Source organism: Strigops habroptila, chromosome 19 (genome assembly GCF_004027225.2).
Source record: "Strigops habroptila isolate Jane chromosome 19, bStrHab1.2.pri, whole genome shotgun sequence".
Lineage (NCBI taxonomy): Eukaryota > Metazoa > Chordata > Aves > Psittaciformes > Psittacidae > Strigops > Strigops habroptila.
In genome coordinates this window covers 201,501-216,143 of record NC_044295.2, presented here as the reverse complement: position 1 = coordinate 216,143, position 14,643 = coordinate 201,501, and the positions used below count along the sequence as shown (strand labels likewise).

The 14,643-nt window shown below is 48.9% G+C and overlaps 1 protein-coding gene across 2 annotated transcripts in view; it reads left to right on the top strand.

Annotated features, from left to right (window-relative positions):
* The first annotated feature begins 3,464 nt into the window (after nucleotides 1-3,464).
* NSF (N-ethylmaleimide sensitive factor, vesicle fusing ATPase) overlaps nucleotides 3,465-14,643 on the top strand; it is a 66,112-nt gene continuing 54,933 nt past the window's right edge. Inside the window, exon 1 of one of the 2 annotated variants that reach the window (XM_030508753.1) lies at nucleotides 3,465-3,565. In XM_030508753.1, coding sequence (XP_030364613.1) covers nucleotides 3,554-3,565 — 12 coding nt within the window. In that variant the 5' untranslated portion in view covers nucleotides 3,465-3,553. The remainder of the gene's footprint in view (nucleotides 3,566-14,643) is intronic. The other variant, XM_030508752.1, reaches the window with a different exon arrangement.

Here is a 14,643-nt window from a genome sequence, read left to right as displayed (position 1 = left end):
GGCCTTTCTCCCAGAACACCTAGCCAATGAAAAATCAACTCGCTCGACCCTCCCGCCAATGGGGGGCCTCGGGGGCCTTGGTCACCTGGAGACAGTGTCCCCCTCCACCCCAAACTCCGCCACAAGCCCCGGGCCCGGAGCAGGGCGGCCCCGGGCGGCCCGTCCGCCCCGGTGCCGCCCGGTACCCGCCGGGAGCCGCCGCGGGGCTGGCACCAGCCCGGCTGCTGCGTCGGGACTGAGCCAAAGGAGTCCCGGGTCCCTGCTGCCAGCCCGGGACGGGCCTTCCCGGGGTCCCGCTGCCCCCCGCCCTGCGGTTCTGATCCCCGCACCGCGCTGCGAGACCCTCCGGAGCTCGGGGCTGCCGGCCTGAAGGGGAAGTCGCGAGGAAGTGGACAGCAGAGGGAGGAGGGTCGCTGCTGCTGGCCCTGCTTTGTACTTCCACCGTTGCAGCTGGTTTGGATGCTCGTTATATGAATATCGCTGTTTTCACTGAAAAGGACTAAGGAAAACCTAGAAGCCCTGCAACCCAAGCGCTGTTTTCACTTCTTGAGATGTTTTTCTTGATGTTTCCCAAGCTGTTGATGGAATTTACAGACATAATTTTTGCTGCCATCTCTGTTTGGGTGGATCCAGGCAGTACGCGGGTAACTTCATGACAGAGGCATACACTTTGTTAAGAATTGTGATCCATCTCTCTATTATCCTCCAGCCTTCCTGCTCCCTTCAGGAGCTGCCAGCCAGCAGGTTCACAGGGAGGTTAGTGGTGTGAGTGGAGGGCTGGGTCCTGCCCAATCTGCCTTCCCAAACCCACCCGGGGGTGTGGGGCCAGCCGGCCCAGGGCCTCCTGCAAGGCGATGTTGTGTCTGCTGGGAGCTGGAGGTTTCACTCCAGACCACAGGTGGGGTCAGTAGTGAAGTCGTTCCCCAACCTCATCCCTCATTCCCAGCCCCAGTGAAGGGCTGAGCTCTGGGGCTCAAAACTCTTTGAGATGCAGCCCTGTCACCAGGGGAACAAGTGGTGGCTGGAGCTCAGATCTGAGCGGGGTGGGCTGGAGTCCCCTTGGTTCCGGATCCAAAGAGGAACCAGGGCACCCTTGCAACTGGTTTGGAAGAGCTTTGCTTTGTTTTGTGCACCCTCTTGAACTGGTGAAATGTGGGGGAGCATGACCCCCCCTTGCCATCCCCTCAACCACTTCCCTGCAAATTCAGAGGTCCTATTTCCTGCATTTGTTTCTGCAGGAGATTACTTCAAGGCCACAGGGCAGAGGGATTTGGGAAGCTCAGAGCAGTGAGAATCGCCAAAATGGTGTTATTCAGCCTGAGCCTACTGCTGGGAGTGCAGCAGCAGCTGACTGCTTCAGGCCCAACACCTTTACCTGTTCAGAGGAAAACTCTTCTACAGGCTGGAGAAGAGAAGGCTCCTGAAGGGGAGACCTTAGAGCAGCTCCAGTGCCTAAAGCGGCCAAGAACAACTCTGGAGGGGGGCTTTGGGCAAGGGCCTGTAAGGACAGGACAAGGGGAATGGCTTTAACCTGCCAGAGGGGAGACTGAGATGAGCTCTGAGGCAGAAGTTCTTCCCTGTGAGGGTGCTGAGGCGCTGGCACAGGGTGCCCAGAGAAGCTGTGTCTGCCCCATCCCTGGCAGTGTTCAAGGCCAGGTTGGACACAGGGGCTTGGAGCAACCTGCTCTAGTGGAAGGTGTCCCTGCCCGTGGCAGGGGGTTGGAGCTGGATGAGCTTTAAAGTCCCTTCCAACCCAAACCAGCCTAGGATTCTATGATGAAAACACTGTTTTGTCAGACGCAGGTTTTCACCTGTGTCTCTTGCAGCCACACGTAACAGAGGCAGGGAAACAAATCCCCCCTGAGCAAGAACCACCTGGCAGTTACATGCCCACAGCCAAGGGGTTATTTGTGATATTTAACAATGGCTTTTCAGAGATGTTTTCTCCTTGCAGTGATTTCTGTCCAGGAAGGGATGCAGATGGAGAAACTGCTCAGCTGCTGAGCAAGCAGGAAGAACACAGCCTCCCTGTGTGAAACCAAATTTGTGCTCCTTTCAGATTTGCCCAGATTCAGCTATCGACCAGATTTCTTTATTCACCACGTCCTGTACTCCGCACTGAGCTACATCTGTGGCCTGAGCTATTGACTGCTTTTCCCTGTTAAAATGCCCCCCTAGTTTTCCATGAACTTGGCACCCCCCTGGGTTCTAGCTGACATTGCTACCTGCTCAAGGCAGCAAACCAGCAGTTAAAGTCAGTATTAATATTTTATCATGTTGCCAAAGCCCTGTGCAGGAAGCTGATCTGACAGGTTGCTAATGTATTAAAGCTTGCTCCCTCAATTGATTTCCAGGCTGTTGAGGTCAGCTTGGAGCCAGTATCGAACCTTGCTTTGGAGGCCAAGTCTTTACTGCCTTCTTCCCTCAAAGTCAGGACCAAAGACAGTAACTGGAATTTCATTTTCCCGCAGAACATTACACAGGGGAACGTGGCTCTGAGAACTCTCAGCATCAGACAGTTTATCCAATATAATCTGTTGCTCTTAAGAGTGAAGCAGTGTTTCAACCAAGCCTCAGGAGTGGGCCCCCATACGGATCCATATCCAGTGTGCTGCTGTAAGTGCTCGGACTGGACCATGTTTTACCAACTCCATGTAGAAGCGAGAGCTGCAGTGAGCAGAAGACACCCGCATCATGGGTGAAGGCTTTAGAAGCCCCAAGCCCTGGGTTAACTCCAGCCTCTGAAATGTGCCCAGAGACCAGAACAGCAGCTCTAAGCTCTCATTATCTGTCTTTCAGGCTCTCACATACCTGTAATTTGTAGCACAAAGCATAAACCCATGCCACTGATACAAGCCAGATGCTGTTGAACGGAAACAAGCAGAAAACAAGGCAAGCCATTGGATGTACTGTTGGAGGAAGCCACAGCACCCCATTTGAAACAGAGTCGCTTCCTTCTGGAGCCTTTTCTCCACAAAGCACTGCAAGCCTGCTCACGCAGCACTCTTTAGGACACCACGCTCAGGGACCCACACATGTGAGGGCACTCCAAGCCCAGACCGACCCCTGCCGCTGCCAGCCCCTCTGCTGGCCGGGGTCTGCTTGGGGACCTGCTCCCACTCGCCCCTCACAGCGCAGGGGTCAGCCCGCTGCACACCCGCGCCCCGCCGCTCAGGTCGCCCCTTCCCTGCGGGCTACGCCCAGCCCATCCCTCTCGCACGCCGGGGGCATACCCGGTGCCCCCCAGCCTCGCCTCAGGCGGCGGACCCATTGCCGGAGGCGCCGCAGTCCCTCAGCGCCCGCCCGCCGTGAGGAGAACCGCGACTCCTCCCACCCCGCCCCGCGCACGGCCCAACTGACCAATCGCAGCGCCGCTCCCAGCTGACGTTCGGCCGCTAAGCCAATGAGAGGGCGGTATCTGGTCAGTGGCCCTCAGGGACCCGCCCAGCCCCGCCGCGGCGCCTGCGCTGCACCGCCCCCTGGCGGCCGCGGGGCGGGACCGGCGCTGCGGCGCGGCTGTCAGGCGGCGCTGCGGGCCGGGCGCAGCGGCAAGATGGCGGGGCGGGTAAGTGGGGGGAACGGGGACGGATCCTTCTCGTCCCGCCTTGCCTGCCCCCTCCGCTATTCCCACCCTTCTTCCTCCGCTTCTCCTACTCGCTGGGCGCCGGGGTGGTTCGGTGGCTTTTGGCTGCCCCACTGCCGGGGTGGTCGTTTAGCCCTGGGGGGTGTGTGGGGTCCCCTGAGGGTGCTGTGAGGCTGCGGTGACCCCCCCCCCAGTGGTGTGGGGAGCCCTGAGGGTGCTGTGGGGCCGGGGTGGCCCCTCTCCCTGTGGGGCCGGGTCTTTCTAGGGTTCACCGGCGGTGTTGCAAGGTTTGAGTGATGTGGCACTTGGGACAGGGCAGTGGGTTCCCTCAGGAGGCCAGGGTGACCCCTCTGCCTGTGGGGCAGGATTTTAGGGTACCCCAGGGGAGCCTAGGGTGGCCTCATGGTGATATGGGGTGTGGGACAGGGCTGTGGGGTTCCCTCAGGAGTACTGTGAGGCCAGGGTGAGCACTATCCTGGGGATGTGAGTCAGGATTTAGGGTTCTGTAAGGGTGCTGTGGGGTTACAGTGGCCCTATGGGATGCAGGGCAGAATTTTGGGGTATCCCAGGGGTGCTGTGAGGCTGTTGTAACCCCTCGGTGCTGTGGGGTGAGCTTCTGGGGCTCCCTCAGGAGGCTGGGGTGACCCCATTTTGTATGCGGTGTGGGGCTGGATCATGGGGTCTCCTAAGAGTGCTGTGAAGTCCTGGTGATATTTGCTGTCAGGATTTAGGGTTCCCTGAGGCTCATGTGTCCCTGCGGGGAGCAGGGCAGGATTTTGGGGTGCTGTGAGCCTCTGGTGACCCTTCTGTCTGTGGGTTGTGTGGTAGGATCCTCTAAGGATGTTCTGTAGAGGGTCCTCTAGAGGTGTGGGGTGACCCCTTGATGCTGTGGGATGTGGGGCAGGATGTGGGATTCCGTGAGGGGTCCCCTGTCCCCATGGGGGTTGTGGTAGGATTTCAGAGTCCCCTAAGGATGCTCTGAGGCCCTGGTGACCCCTCGGTGCTGTGGGATATGGGGCAGGCTTGTAGGGCTCTTTGAGGCCCTGGAGACTCCTCTGCCCTGTGGGCACCAGCCAAGCAGCATGTTGTGATGTGGGTCCAAACTGGGTTGTGCAATGGTTTTATTCCATATTTATTTAAAACATAAAAAAATCTCTTATTGATAATTGCTTAGGTAACATCAGGAAGTGGCCAAAAAGGCCTTAAAATGTGAAGGAACAGTCTTGTCTGTCAAATCACTCCTTGTAGTGCCCTTTGTTTTCAGGTGTCCATCTCCAGGTGCTGCAAGATGCAGTTAAGATTGTTCTCTTTGCGGTATGCTCAGGAATGCTTTACTGCTATCAGCTTGGGGAAGTCACAGTTTTGATGAATGTCTGCTTCAGGCTGATATCTTCTGTCTTGGCCAAACAGTTCAGTGATTGAGATCTTGGGGAATAGCTTTTTCTCATTGGTTTTTTTTCTATTATGGTTTGCCTGGTTGGGTGCAAGGACAGATGGTGCAGTGGTGTGGTGCAGAGCAGTGGTGAGAAATTTGGCATCACAGATAAGCAGATGTACTAGAGAGTCACCTCTAAAATGCTGATTAATTGCGAGAAAACCTGCATGTTGTGAGGTCTGGCTCTTGTGAAGAGCTTGTCTTCTGTCCCCGCTTCAGATGCGTGGTCTCGCTTCCTTCCTCGCACCTTTTCTCTTCATCTCACCCTTTGCAGTTAACCCAGGAGAAATCTGTGCTCTTTGAATAGCTTTGGTTTGGAATGCTGTTAATGTAAATTAACAACTGAGCTGCCTCTTCCCTCCAGCTTGCGTGTGGGATAGCAACAGCTCTCACAAGGGTGAGCAGGCAGCAGCATCTGCTTCGAGTGTGACATTGGAGCTATTGTGATCCTTGTCTGTATAAACAAGGACTAGTAGGTAGGAGGATGGAGGTGTGTGATATCTCTAGGTACAACAAGTGAGTCTGATGCTGGGACACTGATGCCGTTCTGTTGTCAGCATTTTTAAAAGGTGCTTGAACCTGGAGAGTGGGGAGAGGAAGCTCCTGTGACGACTGCTGGCCTGAAACGATCTTCTGCGGTGCAATTTGGAGCTTAATCTCTTTTATTAGGCTGATGTGACTGCATTTGTGTACGTATGCTTTTACAGAGAAATAAATGGCTTTCCTGAGGTAGGAGAGAGGCAAAATCTTGAAACTTCTAGTAACATTTTAAATAGATAAGTGACAATCCAGCTCTCACCAGTTGCCTGCTGCTGTTTCAGGTGGATTCCTCTGCTCCCCTAATTGCATTGAGTTTGCTCAGTTGCAAGGAAGAGACAGTGGTTAGCAGTGATTGAAGCTTACAGGAAAAGTAGTTTATGATGATTACAAATAATGGCTGTTTCTGTAATAATTTATTCTGTATCTCTCTCTGCATGGCAATCATTAGGCACACAAACAGAGCGCTGAGTCTTGCTCAGGCATCAGACAGCATCTGCTCCAGAAGAGGGAATGGGCTGAAGCTGTCTGGCGGTGTCCAGATCCGTTGGACCAAGACTGGCCCTTTGGAAGTTAACTGGTGCTGTCTGTAGCTAATTAAGTTGAATCTCATTAAGAATTAGTTCTCAAAGGGTTGTAGAAAGGCCAGATGATTTCTGTGCCTTGTTCCTGCAATGTCAAGCTCTTGATCCAGAGCAAGCGGTGTCTCTGCTTGTATCTGTATCAGATTGGAGACCTGCACAGAGAAGTGGTGTAGTAAATAGAGCAGGTCTGTGTAGCTGCAGCTTTACTCTTGCAAGCTGCAAGAGGTCTGGCTTTCTTCAGAGCAACTTGTGTGCTGAATGCTGGATGTTGGTGATGATTCCCTGTCAGGGAGACTGATGTATTTTTCTTTCAGGAAAATTAAGGTTTTGTAATAGCTGCAACTTGTACAGCAGTTCATGATGATTAGAAATAATGGCTGGTTTATGTGATACAAATGGTTTAACACCTTAATTCTTTGTTTGCTGTCTGGGGCTCGTGCAGTGGTATTGCCATTAGCCCAGTGATAGGAGACACTTGCCTGTTTGCTTCTCAGGAGAGATTCACATCTGTGTTGGGCTGGAAGCGATACTGGTTTCACTCAGGTACTTATGTTGTTTACCTTGGGGATCTGTGCTGTATCTCTTCCAGAAGAGCCTGTGGCTTGAGCAGAAGATGTACTGTGGCATCTGTTGAAATCAACTGTCAAATTGAGAGTGTAGCAGTAGTGGCAAGGGTGGTGGAGGACAGACCTTACCCTCATGGTGCTTAAGACATCACTGGACTAACATGTGCTCTCTTGTAGTCCTCGCAGTCAATCCCAGGACAGTTTTAGGTTGGATGGTTTGGTACAAACTTGGAATAATGAGGATTGGATTTTATGGTTATGAGTTCAGTCTGATTTCTGCTAACATACGGAATCAGCCTTCATAGACACAGGCGTCAGCAGGCAACCAAAGAAACATGTGTGAATCAGCTTAGCTCTTCGATCATCACTTATCTTTTTTTTTAGTGTTTCCTAATATGTAATATGAAGAAACAGGTGTTCAGCAATGTTTTAGGGAAATGGGAGAAAACTAAATCCAAATCTCTCTTCCTGAGATCACTTCTGCAAATGTATGTCTTGTGAAATTATCACAAACAGATTTGTATCCTTCTTACAGGACTTCTGCATTACAAAAACCCATGCTAAGTTATTTAGAATATAATTCGATGACTATGTGAGTGTTGTAGGCATCTTTGATTAATTTGTTGCTTGGCTTAGCGTTGCAGAAGCAGTGTGTCCAAAGCTTACAGCTGAAAGAACCATGCAATAGGGAGATGTCAGTGCTTCTCCATCTCCAAGTTTGAGGATGCTGGTATGTCACACCTCTTTTTTATTGTGGACAGGCCAGAATGACTGAATTTTGTTGAGATTTTTTCTTAGTAAGAAAAAAATCAAAGATAAAATTCCAAGAATCCTTTTGAGGATCATTTAAAGTGTGAATTTCTTAAATATTACCCCTCCAGCAAGATGTTCTCTCTTCCGATCCTCTCTTCTGTGTCCTGTACCTTAAAGCACAAAGGTCATTCAGGTCATTAGGGGATGCCCTAGTGATGAATTTGGAGAATGTTCTGTCATAAAATGAGATCTGCTTGAGCCCACAGAAAAAGAGCCCTTAGAAAACAGTGGTACTTACAGTTTGCTGAATCAGCCACCAGGCAGGACATGGGTCTCAGGGGAATAAAATTGTCATTGATTCCTTTCTTTACATAAAAATGTACAAACACCCCTGAAAACGAAAATATAGGTCCTTATGTCATGTTTTGATCCACGACTTGGTGGATACTGTCCAGGTACACTCATGAGCTGTACGAGGAGCTGGTGCAGCAGTGTGACAGGTAGTCACACTTGGTCCCTGCAATATTATTCGGAAGGATGGGCTTCAGAGTGTGGTCTGTACATGATGTAGTCCTTCACAAACCTGTCAGGATGCTGGCTCAAATGTGGGAAGTTCTCTGGAAAAGAGCAGGTTGTGTGACTGAATTTCCAGACTGGCTGTCTTCAGGAGGGTTTTTGACCTCCAGGAGTTGGAGAAAATCATTGGTGAGCATTAAAAATCAAGCAAGGAACACAGAAATCTTTCATTTAACAGCAGTCTTTCAACACACTACCTATTACTCTGCGTTTGAACCAACTGGTAATACTACTGCTTGTTAAATCAAGGCTGGATATATAGTTCTTGAGGCGCTCTCTTGCCCCACTGCTGCCCTGGTCTGCTCTTTGCTGCGTATGTCCATCAGCTCCTCGGTTCAGGAAGGTCAGATGTTTGCAGCATAAAAAGATTTAACACGTTTCTCTGGTCTCCTGGGATGCAATAAAGCAATGACCTTCTTTCAAAAAATCCAGAGTAATTTATGCCCTAGAGTTGTGTCAGGTCGTGTGCTTTTTCTGTAGAAAATACAGAAATACTTGCAAGGGATTGTGTCCTAAACACAAACTGCTTATAACTGGGTAGTGTTTGGTACATTAGTCAGTGTCCTGGGGAGGTCTGGTGCCAGGTGTAGCCCAGCAGTGGTGGGGCTGAGGTGCAAATCTGCAGGGATAGCACCATCTCAGGCTTTCACAAGGCAAATTCCAAGTTTAAGGGGCTATTTTTGACCTTGTCCCTGTTGCCATTGGGTAATTTTCTAAATAAATGGGAAGGAATTGGCATTTATTAGGTGTTCTCACAGCGAATGTGTCAAAATCCTGCAACTTCCATCCTAGGCTAACGCCATGGACGTGGCTGTGTGATGTCTCGTTCCTTTCCAGCATTTTAAAAAGAGATTTAGATGAAACACAAGTAGCAGTTCCCTGTAATTAAATGGTGGATCATCTTGGCTCATGGCAGAAATGTGAGGCAACAACCACTCCAAAACTGGATGTGTCCATTACGAACACACGTATTCTGGGTCATTAGTGCTTAATTGGAAGGTGGAGTTGATGTTCTTGCTAAACTGTCGGGAAACAGCTTCCTGGTTGTATGGCACAGCAGCACAGGTACAGATGTATCTTCTGAAATCGCTTTACTTGATCCTGTTAAAAAGAACTGGTGTGGAGAATGATGTCTTTGGGGAGAACAACTTGTTTAATTAGATTATAGATGCTGTATGATACCAGTAGCTTGTAGAAGTTCTCCTTCAGCGTGCTTGTTTCTTTTGCTCTTTTAGATCAGGCAAACCCGTCAGTCTTGGAACTGGAAACTGTGGTTCTGCTAACATTGCAGATTAATGGCAGTAACACAGCCAGATTCCCAAAGCTGTGTGCAAGCTAACTGCGCTGGGTAACACAGTGTTGGAGTTACAAAGCTGTTGAATTGATTTGGCTGTAAACTTGGCAAACAAAGGGTAAGCAGCAGTCACCACCCTAAAACCCAATATCCTGTAGTTGCTAAGATCGTAAAATCTTAGAATGGTTTGTGTTGGAAGGGACCTTAAAGTTCCTCCAGTTCCAACCCCCTGCCACAGGCAGGGACACCTTCCACTAGAGCAGGTTGCTCCAAGCCCCTGTGTCCAACGTGGCCTTGAACACTGCCAGGGATGGGGCAGCCACAGCTTCCCTGGAATTTCCAGGTGGTTTTGGCTGCTGTGTCACTGGCAGTCAGTGTGGTTGTGGTGCAGGTGTGTTCACGTGGGGCCTCCTCAGCCGTGTGAGCGAGCACAGGGAGGTGATTCATCCCGGTGGGAGCATCACGTGTGGGGGGGTGTGGGAAGGAGCGTGGTGGCATCTCATCCATTCTTCTTGTCTGGGCTCTGTGTTGAGGCTGTCTCGGTGTCAGCTTGCTCAAAAGCTTTGACAAAAATCTGAATATGAATTCTGAGATTTCAGCTTTCCCAATATGTTCCTCTTTCGGTAGGAGAAGAAAATTGGTATTTAGGAGCTTGTTACTGAGAGAGAACGCAGCTCCTTCGCAATGAGAATAAAAGCTTCCAGCAAAGTAAGCTGGAGGTCAAATGGAGCTGGTGGATCCTGAGCAACCACCCAGGGCTGCTTGTCCCAGGGGTCAGCGGGTGCAACAGGGTGCTCTGAGTGACTGTGCATCGGGAAAGGAGACCTATCTTCCCAAGCCTACTGTTATTGTAGGTGTTTGATCTCTTCTTGTAGCTGCAGAGCTCTGGAAGCTTTATTCAAGTATTTTTCTGGGATATCTAGAAAAACCTTCAGTGAACTAGTAACTTATTTAACTTTAGAAACACAGCATTTAGGCCATCTCCTGTTGCCGAGTCTGGTCCCTGGTGTGGGCATCATGTTGTCAATCCTTTCATAAATATTACCGAATGCTGCCTCTAAAGGAGTTAAGGTTTTGTCTTTACTGTAGGCTATTACAGGTTAGGAACCCATTCTTAACTGCTAGTCAGTAGCTGTGTTAGCCTTCCTATGGTTTTATACGAATTTCTTCTGCCCTTTAGTATAGACTTGTTTTTCCTCTCTGTTATTCAGTTCCATGGAGCATGTGTGTGTGTAGAAAGTCATCAAAATCCTGAGGCTTTCCTGTGATAGGAGGGGTTGATTTGTTGTCTCCTCCCAGGCTACTGCTGACCCAGCTCTGCTGCGGCTCATCTTTCTGCGTGCTAGTACTGCTGTTTGTCACCTCTGTGCAGCAGGCTCCTGATGCTTTCATGTTCATCTTGGATTCTGTTGTCGCTTGGTCCACTGGATCTTCACATACAGGCTGTATCAGGCAGTGCTTCCATGGTCCTGGATAACGTGTGGTCTGCAGATCATCCCCTCAGTTCCCTGTTTGCCTTCAGGTCTCCTTTAATATCACAGTTCTTCCTTTCAGTATTCCAAGTTCAGTTTGTTGGCAGACTTTTAGTGGTGAATGAGTGTTTGACTTGGAGCACGTGTGAGTCAGCCACAGCCACACATCTGCTTGCTCCCTAGTAAGCAGGGATTAAGCTTTCTTCCCAGGAGAACTCCTGCACAAGTTCTTCATTGCCCAGCAGCTGTTAGAGCAGAGCTTGGATGCTTTTTGGAGTGGGAATCCCCGTTTCTACACAGCTGGCATTGGGCTCTGCAGAGGAAACTGTAACGTCTAGTACCCGAGTTTGTTATGTTCCTAATGCTTGTCTGCCAACATCTGCATGATAGAAATTGTATTTACATACCTGTGCATATAATATATGCATGTGTATGTCTATATCTTTTACACAAAAGAAAATCTTACACATGTAACACTTTGACAATATTTGTCTTACACAAACCCTATAGAAACAGTGCCCAGAACAAACCTGCCTCAGTGTTAGGGCTGTTTCATAATCTCTCTGGTAGGATTAGTACATGAAACGAGTTCAGCTCTTTCAAATGAAGAGCATCTCTGCCTTAACATTCAGTGGTTTAGGTCTTCTGTTCAGTAACAACTGGCAGGTAGCAGCACAGTTCTGTTATCTACCATGAACTTACATCCTGGGGTCTGAGTAATGGGAAGCATGTTTTTCTTTAGCTTCCTCTATCATCAGCCTTAACAAGTCACAAATATTAACCATATTTTTGTACTATGTGCTCACCCCCGCAGCAATGTAATATAGTGTAATATTCCAGAGATGTTAGTATTCATTCTTTTCCCCAGGCATATTTTAAGCCAGCACTGCCTTGCTTTTGCTTTGGATGCTCGTTTTGAAATTCACAAGGAGAAAAAGCGTGTGTTATAAAAAGCGTGTATAAAAATACTCAAATAACTTGGCGTTGCTTTGTGGGCTGAGCTCTCGTGACGTGCCACAGCAACTGGGTTTCCTGTTCTTGTGGAGGAAAACAGGAATCCACACAACTTTGGGGGGAAAAAAAGGGTCTCTGAAAGATCAGACATTATGGAGATTGTTTCTGTTATGAAGCTGTTTGTTTTTTTTTTTTGAGCAACTTCTACTGTGTAAAGGTCAAATACATCAGTGGTAATGTGTTTAAACTAAACCAGGGGAAGTTCAGGATAGATCTAAGGAAGAAGCTCTTCCCTGTGAGGATGCTGAGGCGCTGGCACAGGGTGCCCAGAGAAGCTGTGGCTGCCCCATCCCTGGCAGTGTTCAAGGCCAGGTTGGACACAGGGGCTTGGAGCAACCTGCTCTAGTGGAAGGTGTCCCTGCCCGTGGCAGGGGTTGGGAATGGATGATCTTAAGGTCCCTCCCAACCCAAACCATTCCATGATCCTATGATCACTGAGCTGCCTGGTGCTGGATTTGCTCCTGCTCAGTAGCAGAGGAGTAGAGGCAACATTACTGCTTTGTCATAAATCCAAAGTGAGGTCCTCCACATTTGTCTTTCTGCATGAGATTTATCAGTGCATCATGTGGTCTCATTTTGCTCTTGATTAAACAGCAGGAATATTGGAGAAGAGCTCTGCTTAGACATGGATTTAATAGTGGATGCCACAGGACCAGTGATGAATGCTTCTAGCTGAGGATGCTTTAGAACAAAGGCACTGCCTCGGATGTAAGGTCACCTCCCAAGAACTGTGCTGTCCTTGGAGTCTTCTCCTTGCATAAATCAGGACAATAACTGGAGGCAGGGAAGACTTCTTTTGCTACTTTAAGCCTAATGTTGTGGACCTGGGTCTGACTGCAACCTGTGAAGATGTGTGTGGGTCACCTTCAAGCTAGTACTGACAGCAGTGTACTGTAGCAGATGGCATTCACTCTCACCTGCAAGATCTGCTTTATGTTGCCTTGCCTACTTGCTAGCAGTAACCTACTAGTTAGCTTAAAATTAGCTTGTGTAAATATACTTGGAGGTTTCTTAGAAATACTCTTAAAGTTTGCTTCCTCTGTTCCCTCAGGTGTGGTGTGCAGGTGCAGGCAGGCGGAGTGCTGGGTGGCAGAGAGGGTGCAGGGAAGCTGGAACCCAAAATGCGAGAGCTTAAATTGTTCCTTGACAGTACCGCTGCCACATGACAGTCTTCTAGGCCCTGGTGGCTCATGCTACAGCTCTAGACTGCTGCATTTATGCCAGAAAACCTTCCTCAGGAGCAGCCAGTGCCTGTGTTTTTCCTGCCACACCTCAGTTGCTCCACAGACAGGCAAGAACCCCTGTGAGCAGGGAATAGGAGAGGTAAGAGGAAGCGCCTGCAATTCACCAGAACAGTGTGTTCCTCCTTCCTGCCTGGTGCTTTAGTTTAAGGGTCATCTCTTGCATCCAGATTTCCTCAAATGGATGCTCATGAAAACTTGTGTCCATTGAGAGTCCTTTTCTTGCCTGAGCTGTTAAAAACACTGCTGTATATTGATAATGTATTGAAGTTCTGCAAAACCTTGGCACCTGAGGAGGGCCTGTACTGGAGAGCTGGGAGCACAGCACGGGTTATAGATGTGCTCTGAAAGGTTGCTCATTGCCAAGGGAGAAATGGGCTTCTGCCAAGCACCCAGGAAGAGAATGGGATGGTTAGTGCAGTCTGTGCTGATACTGTTATTTCACATGTCAGATACCCAAGGTTGTTTTATTACATGTCTGTCATCTTGTGGAGCTTGCAAAAGAGGCTCTTGATGCTGGATTTGAAGTGCATTCCTTTATATTTATGCATTTCCATAAAGCAAAGCTTGCACATTCCCAAATGAGGACAGTAGAAACAAGGAAGAATGGCAATTTTGCCAGGCACTTGCTGTTTACATACAGGAAGCAGTTTGACAGGAAGGATTAAAAATGCAATTGAGGACGGGTGCTGTAAAAAGGTTTAATCCAGGAGCTCTGTGTTCAGTTTTCTCCAGAAATATCCTACCTAATGCACTTTATCAGGGCACGCCCTGCCCAAAATGAGCCCTTTACAAATGGAAGGAGAAATGATAAAATAGTGAATGCCTTTTTTGTGTGAAGTGGCCAAAATTGGTGAGTCTGAGCGGGCAGGTTTCAGAAGCCCACTGATGGACATATATTTTTTATTGCAAGAATATTTGAGTCTCTTCTTACACTTCAGAGTCAGGTAGATAAATCTGTTTCAAGGCTGAAAATGGAATCCTTTTCTGTTGTCATATCTGTCAAGGCCAATTGAGCGTTATTCAGTAAAAATAATGAATTAGTCCTTTTCTACAGAGCAACTACTCTAGAAGAATTCCATCAGCACATAAAATGTTGATTTTGGACTGAAGGGCAGGCTGGATTCAGGCCACATGGAGATGACTTTGCTCTGCTGGCCCAGAGGAAGGTTGAGCAGGATGTTAACTCCTGGGAAATGATCTAGATGTGTGTGTCGGGATCAGTGTGTTTCTTGCTGCTGGGATTTAAAGGTGTCTTAAGGGAAAATCCATCCTGAGTTGCTTTTAGCAATAGGTTCACACCGACAAATAATTTCTATTGCACTGTCTGCGAATCTGTGTCTTGACAAAGAAAATAGTTGTGCTTTGATTCTGGGGGTTGTGTTTAGCTTGTCTCCAAATTCAACTCCTTCAGTCTATAGCTACCAATGGGAACATCTTGCTTTTTCCATGCTTTTCTCCGCTTCTAGAGGCATTTTGAGCCCCAAATTCTTGTTGTGTGGAATATTTCTGTAGAAGCATGTGGGGTTTGGGGTGTAGGATGGGCTGAGGTTCCTTTGCCACACTCCCTCTATATGCTACGTGCTGC